We start from the raw sequence: 20,610 nt of genomic DNA, 5'->3' as shown, positions 1-20,610 counted from the left end.
TAGAATTCAGCAGAACTGAAACCGGCACTTTGAGTGGTGAGAGGATCGTAACATAGCCGCCTCTGATTGGCCACTGCGATAATGTAATCAACAGAAATGTCTGTGATTGGCTTTTGAACGCTGTGAAAACACGTTTCTCCACATATGACTAGTGGATGAAAAGACCCGAACCGCAAATTGAAAGGATTCTTGTGAAGTGTTTTTGTCACGGATCTAAGCGTTAACAGACAGCGTCCCAGTCTATCCGTACAGTATGTCCACATGTTAAAAACTGAGGTATAAGCTGGCCTGCTATATGTTTTTATGTCCGACGAGAAGAACAAGACCGGTACCTTTCTTCAAAGCGCATAGAAGGATTCAGTGTGTTTTAGTTTTGTCATCTTAATTAGGTAGTTATTTAATTTATACATATTTAGTGTAGGCCTATTTATATTATTCTTTTTTTTTTCATTCTGATTTTCTCTGTTCTCAGAAGCGCTGCTCATGCGTGATAATTTGAGTATATGAATGCAGTTTTTGTTGTTGCTCTGTATGCTGCTGTTTGCACGTTAAAATAAAACATTTGCTTGTATTTTTATGTATCATCACAGATACTCGTGCATTCTATTTTTATTTTAAACAAATGTATTATTCTAATTTTATCAGTTAACGGTTAATGATCGGATAACGAGCAGCGGTTGTCGGTCAGGAAAATTAACCGAAATGAGCATCCCTACAAAAAACACAATGTATGTGGTTTCTCCTGCTGAATCGCACACAGGTTGCTTTTTTGCTGCCGTTTTCGCTTGTTAAAGATACAATGTTGGCAAAAACATATGTTGAGATATGTCAGCTGATTTTGATTTTAACCAGGCGCCTACTGTTTTTGCAGGAGGAGAAAAAGCTTAGGTTTGCTTGGGTTGGATGGGATTTTTTTCTCTTTGTTTAGATAGCAAAGACTTCTTCATTTAAGGGGAGACACTGCAGGCAAAACCACTGTTTTTTCATGCACCTGTCAAGATTTTTGGTGTTTCGTAAAGTGTTTTTTCAGACTAGTGGAACGAAAACACCCAAAAGACACTATTGAGTGTTTCTTTTATAGCACTTTATCTATTTGTGCCAATAGATTTCAATTACAATTTTTAAAGGCTGTTTTCTCAAAATGAGTTTTTTCTCCTAAACTGAGCAATAAATCTCCACTTCAGTAGCACTTACACACACCAAACTTTACATTTGTATTCCTGTCTATATACTGAAGGTTTTTACAGAGGGATTTGTTCATGTATAATTTGCTTGATTTTATACATTTTATTCCCCCAAAAATGGTTAAAAAAACAGTTTTCTGTATTTCAAACAAAATGAGACTCAAAATCCCCTTTGTAAAAACATTTGACTCTAATATGTCAAAAATTGAAACTGACTTCATCCAGTGCAGTGTTGTTTTTGACAACCATCTTAGATTTAGTCTTAGTCTTAGTCTTTTGGACTAAAATGCTTCTTAGTTTTAGTCAAATTTTAGTCACTTCTATATGTGATAGTTTTAGTCCAATTTTAGTCGACGAAAAGTCAAAAAGGTTTTAGTCTAGTTTTAGTCAAAAAAAAGGGGAAAAAGTAGTCTTTTAACAAATTAATGTAGGTCAGTAAGTATTTTGCTGTTGGGTAGTGTCACTTATAAGTTCTGAAAATAGCAGATCTATAGTTCAACACAATGTGAGCTTCCGGATCGACTATTTTCACCAATAATTACAATAATGAAGGAATGTTTTAGAACATAAAAGACAAACAAGGATGGAATGCTAAAACGGCTTGCCATACTAGTACAGCAAAGAGTATTTAATGCTAAAACGGCTTGCCATAGCGTCAGATACTTTTTAAGTTTTAATTGGCATGCACAATAAGCAGAAATGTCATGCATTTTAAACGTCTGACGGACCACCCACTAACATTTTCGTCTATTCTCGTCTCGTCAACGAAAACTCACACACGTCTCGTCATGTTTTAGTCATCAACGAGCCATTTTTATCTCGTCATCGTCTGGTTATCGTCATGAAAAAAAGTGGCGTCAACGAAATGATTTCGTCATCGTCATCGTTGACGAAAACAACACTGATCCAGTGTTTAGATTTTTGTTCTAGTCGTGTATGCAAATTAGTGCACATTTCATTAAATAATGGCTCATTTGCATATTTAAACCTAACATTTAAAAAACTTGTGATACAAAAAAATGTTTGCAGTTATCAATGTAATCAATCAACTGGGTAAGCAATGTGATAACTATTAGTTAATAACACCTGCAGTGTCTCGCCTTAAACAGACTATTTATAATTTTTGTAATAATTATTAATAATAGTATTTTCCTAATAATATGCCCACCAGATTAACTTAACTGCATGCTTATTTTTATTGACTTCCATATGCTTAAAAATTCTGACCTAAATTCTGTGCATTTAAGTAGCTTTTAGCAAGTGTTTAAATCCTTTATGTTGACACTGGCGGTTTCTGAAAGAAAAAAGATCTTTGAAATAATTAGTCTACTCCCAGAACTAAAATTTACAGATAATGTATTCAACCCCTTGTTATCCAAGATGTTCACGTCTTTTGTTTCTTCAGTTGTAAAGAAATTATGTTTTTTGAGGAAAACATTTTAGCATTTCTCTCCATATAGTGGACTTCTATGGTACCCTGAGTTTGAGCTTCCAAAATGCAGTTTAAATGCAGCTTCAAAGGGCTCTAAACGAACCCAGCCGAGGAAGAAGGGTCTTATCTAGTGAAATGATTGGTTATTTTCTAAAATAATGTACAATGTATATACTTTTTAACCATGAATGCTTGTCTTGATGAGCATTTGAGGTTAAAAAGTATATAAATTGTCTTTTTTTTTCTTTTTTCTAAAGTTTCACTAGATAAGACCCTTCTTCCTCAGTAAACCCTTTGAAGCTGCATTGAAGTTCAAACTCAGGGGCACCATGGAGGTTCACCATATAGAGAGAGAAATCCTGAAATGTTTCCCTCAAAAAACATGATTTTGGGAAAAAGAAATGACAATGGGGTGAGTAAATTATTTGTACATTTTTGTTTGAACTAGTCCTTTAAGGACCTCTCAATCAGTTATGATACGGTTGTAGTAATCGTTAGTAAACAATTTACTAAAAAATATTGTTAAATCAACCATTTTTGCATTTATTTTAGTTTCATAATAACCCTGGTTGAAATCGATGGCATTTTATCTATGTTTTAATGCACATTTTGAAGTATTGCATTAGAAACGAGTGATGGAAACACCAAAATGCTAATTTGCAAAAATGTTTGATTTGTGCGAAAAAAAAAAAAAAAGGTTTAATGCAAATAATGGAAACGCATTTTGCAAATAAATTCCTCCATGTTTCCTCCTAGCTGGCATCCTCCGCCTCGGAAAGCAGTGACTGCATGTATTGCATTTTTGACTGCTCTCTCTATAAATGCAAGTAGATGCATTTATTATTTATGAAAATTATTCACATTTAGGTGACAATTTTTTATCAGGAAGTGACAATTTTGTTCTCTTTGACTCGCTGGATGGAAACAGTGCTTATTCGCAAAAGTTTTATGCAATATTCCAATTTTCACAGAAAGTTAAATTCGCTACTTTGGATGGAAACCCAGCTATTGATGTGGTACAGTTTTTTTTTTTTTTAAAAAAGGCTTTTTTTATAAAATAGTGTAATATTATGAATAAAATGGGAGAAGATACTCTGGAAAGATATTCTATGAAGAGCAACTTCAATTTTGACTATTGGGGGCATGATAGCCCTTCTTTCCAAATTGCTTTTGTTGTATATCAGAGTCCTTTATATAAATAATTTAGTTTGTGGCACTGATATAATGCCAATACAGACTAAATAACTTAGAAACAGAAAAAAAAAGAAGAAGAAGAAAAGCAGGCTAGTATTGAGATGAGTCCCCCAGGGTTCTGTCTTGGGTCCTTTTTTATGTGCCTTTTCTTACAGTAGCTGTTGAAAATAAATGCCAGCAATTTCACTGAAATAGTACAGAAGTATATGAGTATGATTTGCAAATAGCCACATAAGAGGTAATAGTATATGTTTAATTAAAGGAGTTAACTTCCAGAACAAAAATGTACAGATAATGTACTCACCCCCTTGTTATTGAATAGTGTTCCCTAATCTAAAGTGTGCTTCACCAAGGTTTATAAGCAATAAATCAGTTTTTAGTCTTCATTTCCCACATTGCATAAATAGATAGTTTCATTTTTAGTCTCCAGTGTTTCCAATGTGGGCAAAAAAATGATTGCTGATAGTCTGTATTGACTGCTATTTCAGGACCTTGGTGCTATCCTGCTTCAGCGGAAATACTTAAATGAGCTGCCATTATGTGTCTAGCCTTTAAATCCAATAACCCTTCAAATCTATTCTGGAGGACACCATACAGATGGCCAGAGTCGAACTGCAGGGTTATATCATACTGGCTCCTAAACCACCTCAGAACGGTTAATAATCCAGTATATTCGCCTGCTCTTCCTGTTTACACCTTAACAGAGACTTCCGCTTGTTTTGAGACAAAAAAGAGAAAGCTGTTACTAAGAAAGAAGCAAACACAACAATCTCTGGCTTGTCCATCAGGAGATCCAGTGCTGTGAAATGTCAGTTAAAGATATCTTAAAGGGTTAGTTCACCCAAAAATGAAAATTCAGACATTAATTACTCATCCTTATGTTGTTCCAAACCCTTCGCTCTTCTTCGGGACACAAGTTTAGATATTTTTGATGAACTTCGAGAGCTTTCTGGCCACTGTTTTGGTACTCTTAACAGTGGCTGATAAAAATTCAGCTTTGCAACACAGGAATAAATTACATTTTAAAACATATTAATATAGAACACCATTATTTTAAACTGTAAAAATATTTCACAATATTACATATTTTCTGTATTTTTGATCAAGTAAATGCAGCCTTGATAAGCATATAAGAATTCTTAAAAAAACACATTCAAACTCTTACTGATCCCAAACTTTTGAGCGGTAGTGTATAGAAAAAACACACCCAAAAATTAGCAACAGTAATAATAATAATAATAATAATAATAATAATAATAAAACACTGAGCTCTTTCAGTGTTGACATCTTTCAGGTTTAGGATGAGTTTATTAGCAACAGGTGGAGGAGCGTTATTTCCTGTGACATTTTACTGATGGACCACTGTGCAGAAAAACTGATCACGGAGGAAATGTGCAGGAAGAAAATATCTCAGTTGAGCTAAATCCTATAGAAACCGGTGGCCCAGAGGGAATCAGAGATTGCGACGTGATTATTGGAATGTTTTTGAGAAAGTAGGGCACAGTCGGGTGTCGCAGGAGATCAACATTTGTTGAAAGGGTTCAGCTTTGTAGTGCCCTTCAAAGGGTGCAGTAAATGGCACTTCTGCAGTAGTGTGCATTCACCTGCAGAGTTTCTCAATCTGGGTCAGCAGATATTGTATTTGTGTCACTCTTTTAACCTCTTGTCAACCACGGCCCTGTTAAAAAAACAGCATTTGTTGGTTAGGTAGGTTTTGATGCTGGGATGCTGGTTTTAGCTGGTTTATGCATAAACCCAGTCCAGCATAAAACAGCTAAGGACTAGCATATACCACCAAAGGAGCAGCATAAACCAGCAAAGGACCACCACTAACCAGCAAAGGACCATCTTAAACCAGCAAAGGACCATCTTAAACCAGCAAAGGACCACCTTAAACCAGCAAAGGACCACCTTAAACCAGCAAAGGACCACCTTAAACCAGCAAAGGACCATCTTAAACCAGCAAAGGACCATCTTAAACCAGCAAAGGACCACCACTAACCAGCAAAGGACCACCTTAAACCAGCAAAGGACCACCACTAACCAGCAAAGGACCACCTTAAACCAGCAAAGGACCATCTTAAACCAGCAAAGGACCACCACTAACCAGCAAAGGACCACCTTAAACCAGCAAAGGACCACCTTAAACCAGCAAAGGACCACCACTAACCAGCAAAGGACCATCTTAAACCAGCAAAGGACCACCTTAAACCAGCAAAGGACCATCTTAAACCAGCAAAGGACCACCTTAAACCAGCAAAGGACCATCTTAAACCAGCAAAGGACCATCTTAAACCAGCAAAGGACCACCACTAACCAGCAAAGGACCATCTTAAACCAGCAAAGGACCAGCATTAACCAGCAAAGGACCACCTTAAACCAGCAAAGGACCATCTTAAACCAGCAAAGGACCACCACTAACCAGCAAAGGACCACCTTAAACCAGCAAAGGACCACCTTAAACCAGCAAAGGACCATCTTAAACCAGCAAAGGACCACCTTAAACCAGCAAAGGACCATCTTAAACCAGCAAAGGACCATCTTAAACCAGCAAAGGACCACCTTAAACCAGCAAAGGACCATCTTAAACCAGCAAAGGACCATCTTAAACCAGCAAAGGACCACCACTAACCAGCAAAGGACCATCTTAAACCAGCAAAGGACCAGCATTAACCAGCAAAGGACCACCTTAAACCAGCAAAGGACCATCTTAAACCAGCAAAGGACCAGCATTAACCAGCAAAGGACCAGCATTAACCAGCAAAGGACCAGCTTTAACCAGCAAAGGACCACCTTAAACCAGCAAAGGACCATCTTAAACCAGCAAAGGACCACCACTAACCAGCAAAGGACCATCTTAAACCAGCAAAGGACCACCTTAAACCAGCAAAGGACCATCTTAAACCAGCAAAGGACCACCTTAAACCAGCAAAGGACCATCTTAAACCAGCAAAGGACCATCTTAAACCAGCAAAGGACCATCTTAAACCAGCAAAGGACCATCTTAAACCAGCAAAGGACCACCACTAACCAGCAAAGGACCATCTTAAACCAGCAAAGGACCAGCATTAACCAGCAAAGGACCACCTTAAACCAGCAAAGGACCATCTTAAACCAGCAAAGGACCAGCATTAACCAGCAAAGGACCAGCATTAACCAGCAAAGGACCAGCATTAACCAGCAAAGGACCATCTTAAACCAGCAAAGGACCACCACTAACCAGCAAAGGACCACCTTAAACCAGCAAAGGACCATCTTAAACCAGCAAAGGACCACCACTAACCAGCAAAGGACCACCTTAAACCAGCAAAGGACCACCTTAAAACAGCAAAGGACCACCATTAACCAACAAAGGACCAGCATAAACCAGCAAAGGACCATCTTAAACCAGCAAAGGACCAGCATTAACCAGCAAAGGACCAGCATTAACCAGCAAAGGACCAGCATTAACCAGCAAAGGACCACCTTAAACCAGCAAAGGACCACCTTAAAACAGCAAAGGACCATCTTAAACCAGCAAAGGACCAGCATTAACCAGCAAAGGACCAGCATAAACCAGCAAAGGACCATCTTAAACCAGCAAAGGACCATCTTAAACCAGCAAAGGACCATCTTAAACCAGCAAAGGACCACCTTAAACCAGCAAAGGACCATCTTAAACCAGCAAAGGACCACCTTAAACCAGCAAAGGACCATCTTAAACCAGCAAAGGACCACCATTAACCAACAAAGGACCACCTTAAACCAGCAAAGGACCAGCATAAACCAGCAAAGGACCATCTTAAACCAGCTTACCAGCATCAAAACCTATCTAACCAGCATATATGCTGGTTTTGTCAAGAGGGGGGCCAGGTTCATATGATGATGGACAGCGCTGGAGTTTTGCTTTTGCTTTGGATCACCAGAGATGGTGTTGAAAGCACTAGTGAAAATACCTTTGTGTTTCTATTTTGATGTGAACATTTTTGTGTACAGGTTACCAGTATTGTTTTAAAGGGTTAGTTTACCCAAAAATGAAAATTAGCTCATTATTTACTCACCCTCAAGGCATCCTAGGTGTATGACATTTTTTTTTTAGTTATATTCAAAATTATCCTGGCACTTCCAAGCTTTAGATTTTCTCTTCATCAGTCCAATAAAATTCAGCTGTGTATCACAGTAATAAATTACATCGCATGTATTTCACTTTTAAAGATTTGCAATTAGGGTCAGAATAAAGGCCAGGGCTTTGAAAAGCCTCAGAGCTTTTGAGTCTCTCACTTCAAAGATGTTTGGACATGTTCAGCCGTTCAGAGTCATCTTTAGAGGGTCTTTCATGCCACAGATATAGAGCGATGATAGCTGTCTTTGATCAGATGAACTCAACACATAGACCATAAAGTGCATGCAGTTTTATGAAGAACTTCCATTACGTCATGTTTACGGATGACCTACTTCTGCGGATTTAGATAAAGCTCCAACAATTCTCACTATTCACAACACTCTTAAAAATAAAGGTGTTTTTGAGGTTCTTCACAGCGATGCAAAAAGAACCATTTTTGGTTCCACTGAGAGCCATTCAATCAACGGTTCTTTAAAGAAGCATCTCTTTCTTACCTTTTCATAATCGGAAGAACCTTCTTTCACCACCAGGTTCTTAAGATGTTAAAGGTTCTTTATGGAACCGTTTAAACAAAAAAGGTTCTATTATGGCATCGTGAAGCACCTTTATAGACATTTAAACGTCCGTGATTAAAAATCATCATATCGCACACCCCTAAGAAAACACAATATCAGAGATTTAGGGAAACAAATTGATCTCTGTAAGAGACCCATACATTTAAATAAACATCTAGAGGTGCTTAACTGTCATCTGTTTCACTGGATATGCTGGAAAACATACTGGAAATAGAGCAGAATGGTTTACTTGATCCCATGAAGCACAATAACAGTGATGACGGCTAGACGATGACTGTGTGGTGAAACATGTCCGATCGGCCAGTCATTGTGAGTCTTTGTGTCTGGATCAGTCTGTGGAGTTTGCTGGAGTGTTTTTTTCAGACTAGTGGAAAGAAAACTTACAGAAGAAACTGCCAGCTTGATTACATACAACATTTTATTCCCCAAAAAAGTAAAACAAAAGCAGTGTTTCCTCTTTTCTAGGTTTTTTTCTGAAATATGGAGTGACAAAATGAGACCCAAAATTTCCTCTGTAAAAAGTTTTGCCTCTAATATGTAAAAAAAAAAAGTTTTGAAACTGACTTCAACTGACTAGAAGTGTAAGCCAATTAGTGCATATTTAATTAAATAATGGCTCAGTTGCATATTAAAACCTTACATTTGAGAAACAATGTAATATAATTTTTTTTTTGTTGTTGTTGCAATTATCAATGTAATCCCTCAACTGAGTAAGTAAGGTGATAACTATTAGTTTGTTTGTTTTTTTACCCTTTTCACGGGCAGTGTCTCGCCTTAAAAGATTTCGTTTTTTGAAGAGTTTGTTGGCTAAACTCTTCTTTTAAGTCAACACCAATCAGATTTCATCACTTTGTGAGTTAGACTTGTTGATTTCGTCTCCTTTTGCCTGAGTGTGATTAGATTATTTTCTGAATAGCCAATGAAATCACTGTGGTTTGTGCTTTTTCTTGTCTTCACAGCAGGCTTAGCTCCCTTTTAAAGCTTGCTGCACTGCCTACTTCATAAATGTGATCCTCACATAAAATCATAATGCTAATTTTAAAACATGCCACTGTCCTAGGTTTTGCCCATTTGTCAGTAAAATAATTTTACTTGTTCAAAAACACAATACAATTGAATATTCTCCCCAGTTCTTTTAATATGTACGAGTCAGAATAAGCATGTTGTTTGAATTTTTACATAAATATTGACAATGTAACATTATTTTAACCAGATTTTGACATTTTATTCTCGTAAAACTTATTCGAAACCTTAAAAGTATCACTTTACTTGCATTCAATGTGCTTTCCATGGACGTGGAGATCTTAGCGTCTTAGCTAAGCCTTAAATAACACCGATTCACTCAAGATTAAGTAACACATCAACAATTATGAACAACAGATGTTTGTTTCTGTCAAAAGGATGATGGCAAATGCCTTCCTTTATGAACAATTGAATAAGACTCATCCCAGAAAGTAAAAGCACTAAAAGCCACTGGTTTTGTCTTGAATTAGGTCTGCCAGAACTAGGTCCCTTCATTTATAAATGACAATTTCATAAATGACGACTGGCCACAGAAGCGTTTTGTTCTCTAAGCTGCAGTCGACCCTTGAATTGCACAGAAGTTGCGGGTCACCAGCAGCATTCAGAAGGCGTTTGGGGTTATTGGAGAGGCACCTCGTTGAGTGAGCGTCAAAGGCGACTGTTTGTTTACCGTCAGTGTTTTGGCTGGCGTTCATCTGAGCGGTCGCTATCCCCTCGCTACACTTCCCCACGCCTGATAGCCGCACAATCACAGGAACCGCTCAGCCGGGACACTACACAAACCTGTCCAACTGGACCTTACTTCCTGCCGCTGCTCACTGAAACAGCAGCGCCTTCTCTGACTGACTGAAGGCTTATGATTATTAGGATTAGGATTATTTAGGATTCAGATAATGTCAAACTGACCCCAGAAGAGCTGAAGAGATTCGTGTCCTTATACCTTAAAACAGGGGTTTTTAATCGTTTCGATGCCACAAAACCCTAAATATGATCAGTACCCACATACTAAAAATCAAAAAGCAGATCTATGTTTATTATTTATTTATTGGTTGATTGATTTTGATCATTTTAATTATTTATTATTATTATTATTATTATTATTATTTTAGTTAAATCTTAGTAATCTTACTGTAATTTTTATTTATTAAATGTATTTTTTTATTTATAATAAAGTAAATCTTATCTTTTCTTTAGAACATGTTTCTATTTCATTTCTTTCATTTCTTTCCTCTTTTTGTATTTACTTTATACTTTATTTATTTATTGGTAATTGATTTTGATCATTTTTATTATATATTTAGTTGAATCTTAGTAATATTACTCTAATTTGTATTTATTAAATGTCATTTTTCATTTATAATGAAGTAGGTTTTTTATTAGGTTTATTAGGTATTTTATTAGAATATTTTGTTTCTCTTACATTTCTTTTTGTATTTACTTAATTTTTTTTTTTTTTGGTAATTGATTTTGATCATTTTTATTATTTATTTAGTTGAATCTTAGTAATATTACTCAAATTTTTATTTATTAAATGTAATTTTTCATTTATAATGAAGTAAATCTTAGCTTTTCTTTAGAATGTTTTGTTTCTCTTACATTTCTTTCATTTCTTTCGGCTTTTTGTATTTACTTTATTTTATTTTTTTTATTGGTGTTACTTTTTATTAGTTGAATCTTAGTAATCTATTTTTTATTTATTAAATGTATTTTTTTTATTTATAATAAAGTAAATCTGAGCTTTTCTTTACAATATCTTCTTTCTATTACATTTCTTTCATTTCTTTCGGCTTTTTGTATTTACTTTATACTTTATTTATTTATTGGTAATTGATTTTGATCATTTTTATTATTTATTTAGTTGAATCTTAGTAATATTACTCTAATTTTTATTTATTAAATGTAATTTTTCATTTATAATGAAGTAAATCTTAGCTTTTCTTTAGAATGTTTTGTTTCTCTTACATTTCTTTCATTTCTTTCGGCTTTTTGTATTTACTTTATACTTTATTTATTTATTGGTAATTGATTTTGATCATTTTTATTATTTATTTAGTTGAATCTTAGTAATATTACTCAAATTTTTATTTATTAAATGTAATTTTTCATTTATAATAAAGTAAATCTTAGCTTTTCTTTAGAATGTTTTGTTTCTCTTACATTTCTTTCATTTCTTTCGGCTTTTTGTATTTACTTTATACTTTATTTATTTATTGGTAATTGATTTTGATCATTTTTATTATTTATTTAGTTGAATCTTAGTAATATTACTCAAATTTTTATTTATTAAATGTAATTTTTCATTTATAATGAAGTAAATCTTAGCTTTTCTTTAGAATGTTTTGTTTCTCTTACATTTCTTTCATTTCTTTCGGCTTTTTGTATTTACTTTATACTTTATTTATTTATTGGTAATTGATTTTGATCATTTTTATTATATATTTAGTTGAATCTTAGTAATATTACTCTAATTTGTATTTATTAAATGTCATTTTTCATTTATAATGAAGTAGGTTTTTTATTAGGTTTATTAGGTATTTTATTAGAATATTTTGTTTCTCTTACATTTCTTTTTGTATTTACTTAATTTTTTTTTTTTTTTTGGTAATTGATTTTGATCATTTTTATTATTTATTTAGTTGAATCTTAATAATCTTACTCTATTTTTATTTATTAAATGTAATAGTTCATTTATAATGAAGTAAATCTTAGGTTTTTTATTAGAATATTTTGTTTCTCTTACATTTCTTTCATCTTTTTGTATTTACTTAATATTTTATTTATTTATTGGTTGATTGATTTTGTTAATTTTTATTATTGATTTAGTTGAATCTTAATAATCTTACTCTATTTTTATTTATTAAATTTGTGTTTTATTTATAGAAAAGTACGTTTTTTAATTAGAATTTTTTTATTGCATTTATTTCATCTTTTTGTATTTACTTTATATTTTATTTATTTATTGGTGTTATTTTTTATTAGTTGAATCTTAGTAATCTATTTTTTATTTATTAAATGTAATTTTTTATTTATAATAAAGTAAATCTGAGCTTTTCTTTACAATATCTTCTTTCTATTACATTTCTTTCATTTCTTTCGGCTTTTTGTATTTACTTTATACTTTATTTATTTATTGGTAATTGATTTTGATCATTTTTATTATTTATTTAGTTGAATCTTAATAATCTTAATAATAAAATAATAATATTTATTACATTTGTGTTTTATTTATAAAAAAAGTAAGTTTTTGTATTAGAATTTTTTTATTGCATTTCTTTCATCTTTTTGTTTACTTTATATTTCATTTTTTATTGGTTGATGGATTTTGATCATTTTTATTATTTATTTACTTAAATCTTAGCTCTTTTATTAGAATATTTTGTTTCTATTATAATTATTTCATCTTTTTTATTTACTTTATATTTTATTTATTTATTGGCTTTATTTTTTTAGTTGAATCTTAGTAATCTTACTTTATTGTTTAATTATTAAATGTCCTTATTTTTTATTTATAATAAAGTAAATCTTAGCTTTTCTTTAGAATATTTACTTTCTATTGCATTTCTTTCATCTTTTTGTATTTACTTTTTTTATTGGTGTTATTTTTTATTAGTTGAATCTTAGTAATCTATTTTTTTATTTATTAAATGTAATTTTTTATTTATAATAAAGTAAATCTTAGCTTTTCTTTACAATATTTACTTTCTATTGCATTTCTTTCATTTCTTTCGGCTTTTTGTATTTACTTTATACTTTATTTATTTATTGGTAATTGATTTTGATCATTTTTATTATATATTTAGTTGAATCTTAGTAATATTACTCTAATTTGTATTTATTAAATGTCATTTTTCATTTATAATGAAGTAAATCTTAGTTTTTTATTAGAATATTTTGTTTCTATTACATTTCTTTCATATTTTTGTGTTTACTTTATATTTTATTGAGTGATTGATTGATTGATTTTGATCATTTTATTATGTATTTAAATAACTTCATGCAAAGTTAGACATCGTTTCACTAGATAAGACTCTTCTTCCTCGGCTGGGATCATTTAAACTGCACCATAGAAGTCCACTACATTTTTCACTCAAAAAACTATTTCTTCACAACTAAAGAAAGAAAGGCATGGACATCTTGGATGAAAAGGGGGTGACGAAATGATTTGTACATTTTAGTTCTGGAAGTGAACTTCTCCTTTAACACAGGTTTTGTAGTCCACGGTTGTTTCAGTGAACGTTAACTGAGGCAAATATAAATCCCAGTCGTTTATTGAGCTTCTCAGGCAGTAGTTTATCTTCAGCTCCCAGCTTGACTGAAATCGTTCTCTCTGTGCGCGTTCACGCTGCGCGCTCAGCTGGAGTGGAACTTTTTTTGCGCGCACCCGCGTTCTCTCTCCAGAGCTCGCCGCTAACAGAAGCGGAACGAACTCACTCTGTCCAGAGCTCGAGGATGCCGCTGTAGCTGGCGAGCATCGCACGCGACTGTCCCCTTGTGATTCCTTCACTCCGCCGCGGAGAGCAGCGTCAGTATGGTGGCGAAGGATTACCCGATTTACCTGCTGATCAAACGAGCAAACTGCAGCGTGGACGAGCCGAACAGCCGCCGCGGATGCGCTATGGGGAGACCGCTGGAGGTGAGATCCGAGCACTGGCGTGTTATTATATGGGAAGATAAAGCTGTTAAACGTGGTAAACACTGTGCCCACAGTAAATAAGGCTAATTGTAATCATGCAAAAAAAAATACTATTTATTATTGTCATTATTATCATTATTAATAATATTGTTACCCATAATAATAATAATGATGAATGTATACATTACCAGGCGTTTTTAGTCAATATTATTTATTAATAATAAAACTTAGCCATTAGTTTGCTATTTTACACTGTTGTGGCTTCTAAATGTGTGTAACAGTAGAGATTTATATGAGTTATGTGATATTATTTGTCACAAATTGTTGTTTATTGTTGCCTGATTTGTTCTGCAATTCTGCAACCCCTCTGTTTATAATCACATCTGCCCATTAACTTGATCAAAGTGCCCCAAACAAGATGTTTCATGCAAGTTTTCACTTGTGACTTATTCTCAGAGAAGCAGAAGTCAGCTTTGGTTCAGTGTGGCAAAGTGTAGCAGATGTTTGTGGTGTTTGGCTTCTTCTGATGTGGCTTCTGCATCTGTAGGTCAGCGCTGGCTTTTCTGCATCGGTTCTTCAAAGCCTGCTAATGTTTTAGCTGTGTCTAGGTGCATCAGCAGAGTGCGTTTGAAAGGCTGAGAAACCCCTGGACTTTGGTACTGATGTTTTTATCTTTCGCTGCTGTTGTTTTAGTGTAAAGTCAGCTAGACTCAGAGGGTGTTTAAACCACTATTGAGCCACAAAGCTGATAGAACCCCCAAAAAAGTCATTATATTGTATTAAAAAGAAAGCTGCTGTAAAAGGTTCTTCAGAGCCATTTTTGGTTCCACAAAAAAAAAAACATTCAGTCAAATGTTCTTTAAAGAACCTGAAGAACCTTTTTTGAAACATAAAGATTCTAAAAATGTTCAAGTTTCTTTATGGAACCGTTTAGACAAAAAGGGTTGTTCTATGGCATCGTGAGGCACCTTTATTTTTGAAGAGTGTACTATGGGTGCATATGGTGATGATAAATAATAGCAAACTTGTTGCCCTGCTGACCTCACATTCAAAAGCATATGCATGTGCTGTCCTTTTTTGTAACGGATCACTATTGTTTTTATGAACTCTTTTGACTTATTGGTGAATCAGACTGAACTGGAGTCTTCTGTCTGAATCATAGACTGAATCATCCAGACAGTTCAAACTCTCACTGAATCAATGCAGGTGACTCATTTGCTCGCTAAACCGCTGGTTGTCACGACCCTGAATCATGTCTGAAGCTGAGGACTGTTACTGCTTTATGTCTACTTCCAGAAACTAGACAGAACTTAAATCGGAAGCATTAGTGTGCTACAGTATGTACTAAGTATGGAATTAAGTACAATCTACTTAACTAATTTAAGTACAATTAGCTAAGGAAATAAGTAAATTTAACATGCAGTGAGTAATTTCGACTTAATTATGTCCTCAAGTACAATTCACTTTACAACAGTTTGAGTAAACTTCACTCAAACATCATGGCACTGAAAATTAAAACGTGTATGTAAGCAAGTAGACGGCTCCTTATTGTTTTTAGGGTTTTATGTTGACTCAATGTAGTTACTAACCAAATGAACAGAGACCTCAATACTTGGCACATGATACACAATGACGCTAACAATCAGTGAATAGTTTTTGAGTATGAATGGCTCATTTTGAGTAGAAAATGATGCCTAGATGTTACAAAACAACAAGAGCACCCATAAAACAGGGTAAATACACCTCGGAAACAGCCAAAATGTAATCTCATTAATTATTCATGCCCAAGTGCATGATGGGAACAACAGGATCATGACTTTGATAAGTACTTAAACAATCCTTCTAAAAACAAAGTTCAAATTTTAAACTCTGCACGCTTAAATTGAGTACTAATTTTGAATTTGCTCTCTTTTATACTTGCCTGAACTCAATTATTTAATGTAGAAATTGCATTTGTTTTTCTGTATTATTCACTTCAGCACAAAATCATTTTTATCAGTTAAGCTACAGATTGAAATTCATTTTTTGCAATACAAACTAATGCTATACCAATAAAGTAAATCAGGTTGAACTAGATTCATTAATCCCTTAAGGCAAGACACTGCAGGTGAGTAGGGTAAAACGGTTCATTAATAATTATCACTTTACTTACCCAGTTGATTGATTACACTGATAATTGCAAACTTTTTTTGTATTACAAGTTTTCTCAAATGTTAGGTTTAAATATGCAAATTATGCATAATTTAATCAAATGCGCTAATTTGCATAAATCTCTAGCACAAAAATCTAAACACTGGAAGAAGTCAGTTTCAAAACTCTTGTTCAATTTTTTTGACATATAATTCAGAGAAAAAAACCTAGAACAGACAGAAAACAATGTGTTTTTTTTACCATTTTGGGGGGAATAAAATGGGAGGGATATAAAATCAGGCTAATCATAAATGAACAAATCCCTTCTGTAAAAACCTAGACAGGAATGAAAATGTAAAGTGTGGTGTGTGTAAGTGCTACTGAAGTGGAGATTTATGGCTCAGTGTAGGAGAAAATACTCACAGCCTTTCAAAATATGGATTGTAAGTGAAATCTATTGACACAAATAGATAAAGTGCTATAAAAGAAACACTTAACAGTGTATTTTGGATTTTCTTTCCACTAGTCTGAAAAAACACTTTAGGAAAAACCAAAAAGCCCAAAATCTCAAACTTGACAGGTGCATGAAAAAACTACATTTTAGCATAAAATCGTCTCGTTTGCCTTTTGACTCAAGGAATTGCATCGGCTTTTTGTACTTTTTGAGTTTTAGAGATCAGTCCCATCTATGGACATGTGGGATTGTCATTAAGTCCCTCGTCAGGAGTGTCAGTCGCAGGTTTCTGGATCACTTCACACAGTGACCTGTGTTTGGTTTGAAGAACAGGGAGGTCTGTAAAACTATCCAGTTCATCACAATGCCAGCTGCTCAGCTGGAAACACACGGCTTGCATGCTTTTTGCTTTGTGAATGCTCTCTAATCATTTCATGCATATAAGCATTTTATAATTCACAGGAACAACGCCAATGCAGGGGAAAGTGTTTTCCAGTTTTGCTTTCAGCTGTAAGGCTGAAATTGGATATCTTCACTGTCCTTCTAGCTTTCGTCTCTGGTGTCTTTGTGGTTGTAAAGTCTGTGCTTTTCAATAGCATGATTGACTGGAGAAAGGGTTGACTGCGAGCTGTTTTACCGATACGTCTGCGATGGCATCGTTTTTTAGCAAATTTGCATGCGATGTCTTTGTCATGACAGTATTTCACACGCTTTCCGTTGCTGTCATGCAACACTTCAAAACTGCTTTTCTTACTTAGATTTTTTTTGTCTTGTTTCCAGCCAAAATATCCAAAAATTCTTATTAGAACAAGCAAAAACGCACTTAATTTTTTTTTGAAAACAAGAAAATAAATTTTGATCATTTATATAATTTTTTTTTTTTGCTTAATTTTAGTAATCTTACTCTAATCTGTATTAATTAAACACTCTAAGACACTCTAAGAAAAAAAAAACAAAAACAGAAAAATATATGTCCTAGAGTTGCAAAAATGTCCAGTCATTTTCGGAAATTTTCCAGATTTTTTTTTTTTTTTTTAATCTTTGCAAGGTTTACAGAAGTTTACTGGAATTTTTGCGACCCCTTTGCAACCCTAGACACCTGACAGAAAATTACCATTATCTTTCTCATTAGGGATGCTTAATGTGCCATTTAGAGTGTTGCATACTGGCAAACAGAGGATGAAAACAATGCACAAAGTAGAAAGCATTAAAGAATATAGTCTTTTCTAGGAGTACATGTGAACCTGGACCACAAAACCAGTCATAAGGGTCAGTTTTTTGAAACTGAGATTTATATTTATCATCTGAATAAATAAGCTTTTCATTGATGTATGGTTTGTTAGCATAGGACAGTATTTACAACTATTTAAAAAAATCTGGAATCTGAAGGTTGCAAAAATTCACCTTTAAAGTTGTCCAAATGAAGTTCTTAGCAATGCATATTACTAATCAATCAAAAAGTAAGTTTCTATATATTCACACTGGGAATTTTAGAAAATATCTTCATGGAATATGATGTTTGCTTAATATCCTAATGATTTTTGGCATAAAAGAAAAAAATATGATTTGGACCCATGCAATGTATTGTAGGCTATTGCTACAGATGCTTAACACTGGTTTTGTGGTCCAGAGTCACATATGTGCAATTGGATTTTACTTTTTAAGTAATTATTGTTATGACTATTAAATGTAAACTTATTGGAATTACAAACTTGTTTGCACATTTAAAAATTCTCCAGGACTTTTCCCCCTGTGATACGTGTGAAAAAGATTTTCATCCTCCTGACTTTTGGCAGACCCAGGGTTTTGGTGTCGTTCCACCCCGATCAGCGCATGACTCAAACTTTCCCACAGCAGCGACTCGCTCTCAGCAGAGCACATCAAAAGACATGTGTATAACCATCAGTCCTCATGCTTTCATCTTAATTATGGGAGCTCTAGTTCAGACCCCTCTCATCAGAACACATCTGCAGTCTCTCTTTGATTGCTGCGTGCAGCTGCACAGACACTCTGACCTGTTTCTGGAGCCCTTGCCACGATGGACCCACCTTAACTTCTGGAACCCATGAAAACTGCTTTCAGCTGTATGGATTATAATCATATTTGTTCTTTAACTCATTAGCTTTGTTTCAAACCCTAGTAAGCTGCTCGTAAAATGCTTTTATTTTGTACAAAATTGCAAAAAGTCACACTTGTGGCGTTCCCGGTCAAAAATGACCCGACTCCAAACCACTGCTTATAAATCTCTCATTATGCTTTATTATCACCAAATATTGGATTCAGTCTTTTTGTCAACTTGTTCTCTTTCGTTTAGGACTGGTTTTATTTTTCTATTTGCATCTGATTAACCGTAGGCCTCATGTATCTGAGAGTAGGTACCTCGTTTTTTAAATGAAAAAAAAAAAAATTTATAAACAATTTTCACAATATGAATTAAAAATTAAATAAAGTTGCACTGTTTCTCACACTAGTGTGCTTTAATGTTTAATCAGGAATTTTTAAATGCTTTTATTTTGTACAAAATTGCAAAAAGTCACACTTGTGGTGTTCCCGGGTCAAAAATGACTGGACTCCAAACGACTGCTTATAAATCTCTGATTATGCTTTATTATCACCAAATATTGGATTCAATATTTTTGTCAGCTTGTTTTCTTTTATTTAGGACTGGGTTTGTGTTTCTATTTGCATCCTTTTAATCACAAGCCTCATTTATATGCGAGTAGGTACCTTGTTTTGAGTGAAAATTTTTTTTTTTTTATTAATAATTTTCACAATATGAGATTAAAAAAAAATGAAAATTCGCACTGTTTATCACACTCTAGTGTGCTTTAATGTTTAATCAGGAATTTTAAAATGCTTTTTGTTTTGTATAAAAATTGCAAAAAGTCACACTTGTGGCGTTCCCGGTCAAAAATGACCCGACTCCAAACGACTGCTTATAAATCTCCGATTATGCTTTATTATCACCAAATATTGGATTCAGTCTTTTTGTCAACTTGTTCTCTTTCGTTTAGGACTGGTTTTATTTTTCTATTTGCATCTGATTAACCGTAGGCCTCATTTATCTGAGAGTAGGTACCTCGTTTTTTGAGTGGAAAAAAAATTGTCTAAATAATTTTCACAATCTGAATTAAAAATTATATAAAGCTGCACTGTTTCTCACACAAGTGTGCTTTAATGTTTATTTAGGAAGTTTGCTTTTAAATGCTTTCGTTTTGTACAAAATTGCAAAAAATCACACTTGTGGTGTTCCCGGACAAAAATGACCGACTCCAAACCACTGCTTATAAATCTCTCATTATGCTATATTATCACCAAATATTGGATTCAGTCTTTTTGTCAACTTGTTCTCTTTCGTTTAGGACTGGTTTTATTTTTCTATTTGCATCTGATTAACCGTAGGCCTCATGTATCTGAGAGTAGGTACCTCGTTTTTTGAGTAAAAAAAATTTTTTTTATAAATAATTTTCACAATATGAATTAAAAATTATATAAAGTTGCTCTGTTTCTCACACAAGTGTGCTTTAATGTTTAATCAGGAATTTTTAAATCTTTTTGTTTTGTATAAAAATTGCAAAAAGTCACACTTGTGGCGTTCCCGGTCAAAAATGACCGGATTCCAAACAATTGCTTATAAATCTCCGATTATGCTTTATTATCACCAAATATTGGATTCAGTCTTTTTGTCAACTTGTTCTCTTTCGTTTAGGACTGGTTTTATTTTTCTATTTGCATCTGATTAACCGTAGGCCTCATGTATCTGAGAGTAGGTACCTCGTTTTTTAAATGAAAAAAAAAAAAATTTATAAACAATTTTCACAATATGAATTAAAAATTAAATAAAGTTGCACTGTTTCTCACACTAGTGTGCTTTAATGTTTAA

At 33.8% G+C, this 20,610-nt stretch overlaps 2 protein-coding genes across 2 annotated transcripts in view; both read left to right on the top strand.

Annotated features, from left to right (window-relative positions):
* The window catches only part of LOC141338175 (rho guanine nucleotide exchange factor 3-like), an 89,315-nt gene extending 78,955 nt beyond the window's left edge, over positions 1 to 10,360 (top strand). The window contains exon 7 of the mRNA XM_073843731.1: positions 10,187 to 10,360. Within this exon, the coding sequence (XP_073699832.1) occupies positions 10,187 to 10,360 (174 nt within the window). The remainder of the gene's footprint in view (positions 1 to 10,186) is intronic.
* A 3,572-nt stretch (positions 10,361 to 13,932) lies between these two features.
* Positions 13,933 to 20,610, top strand: part of arhgef3 (Rho guanine nucleotide exchange factor (GEF) 3) — a 44,943-nt gene continuing 38,265 nt past the window's right edge. Inside the window, exon 1 of the mRNA XM_073844400.1 lies at positions 13,933 to 14,143. Within this exon, the coding sequence (XP_073700501.1) occupies positions 14,039 to 14,143 (105 nt within the window). The 5' untranslated portion in view covers positions 13,933 to 14,038. The remainder of the gene's footprint in view (positions 14,144 to 20,610) is intronic.

Source organism: Garra rufa, chromosome 7, assembly GCF_049309525.1.
Source record: "Garra rufa chromosome 7, GarRuf1.0, whole genome shotgun sequence".
In the NCBI taxonomy this organism is placed as follows: domain Eukaryota; kingdom Metazoa; phylum Chordata; class Actinopteri; order Cypriniformes; family Cyprinidae; genus Garra; species Garra rufa.
The sequence above is the reverse complement of the archived record's forward strand: the minus strand, read 5'-3'. Positions and strand labels throughout refer to the sequence as shown.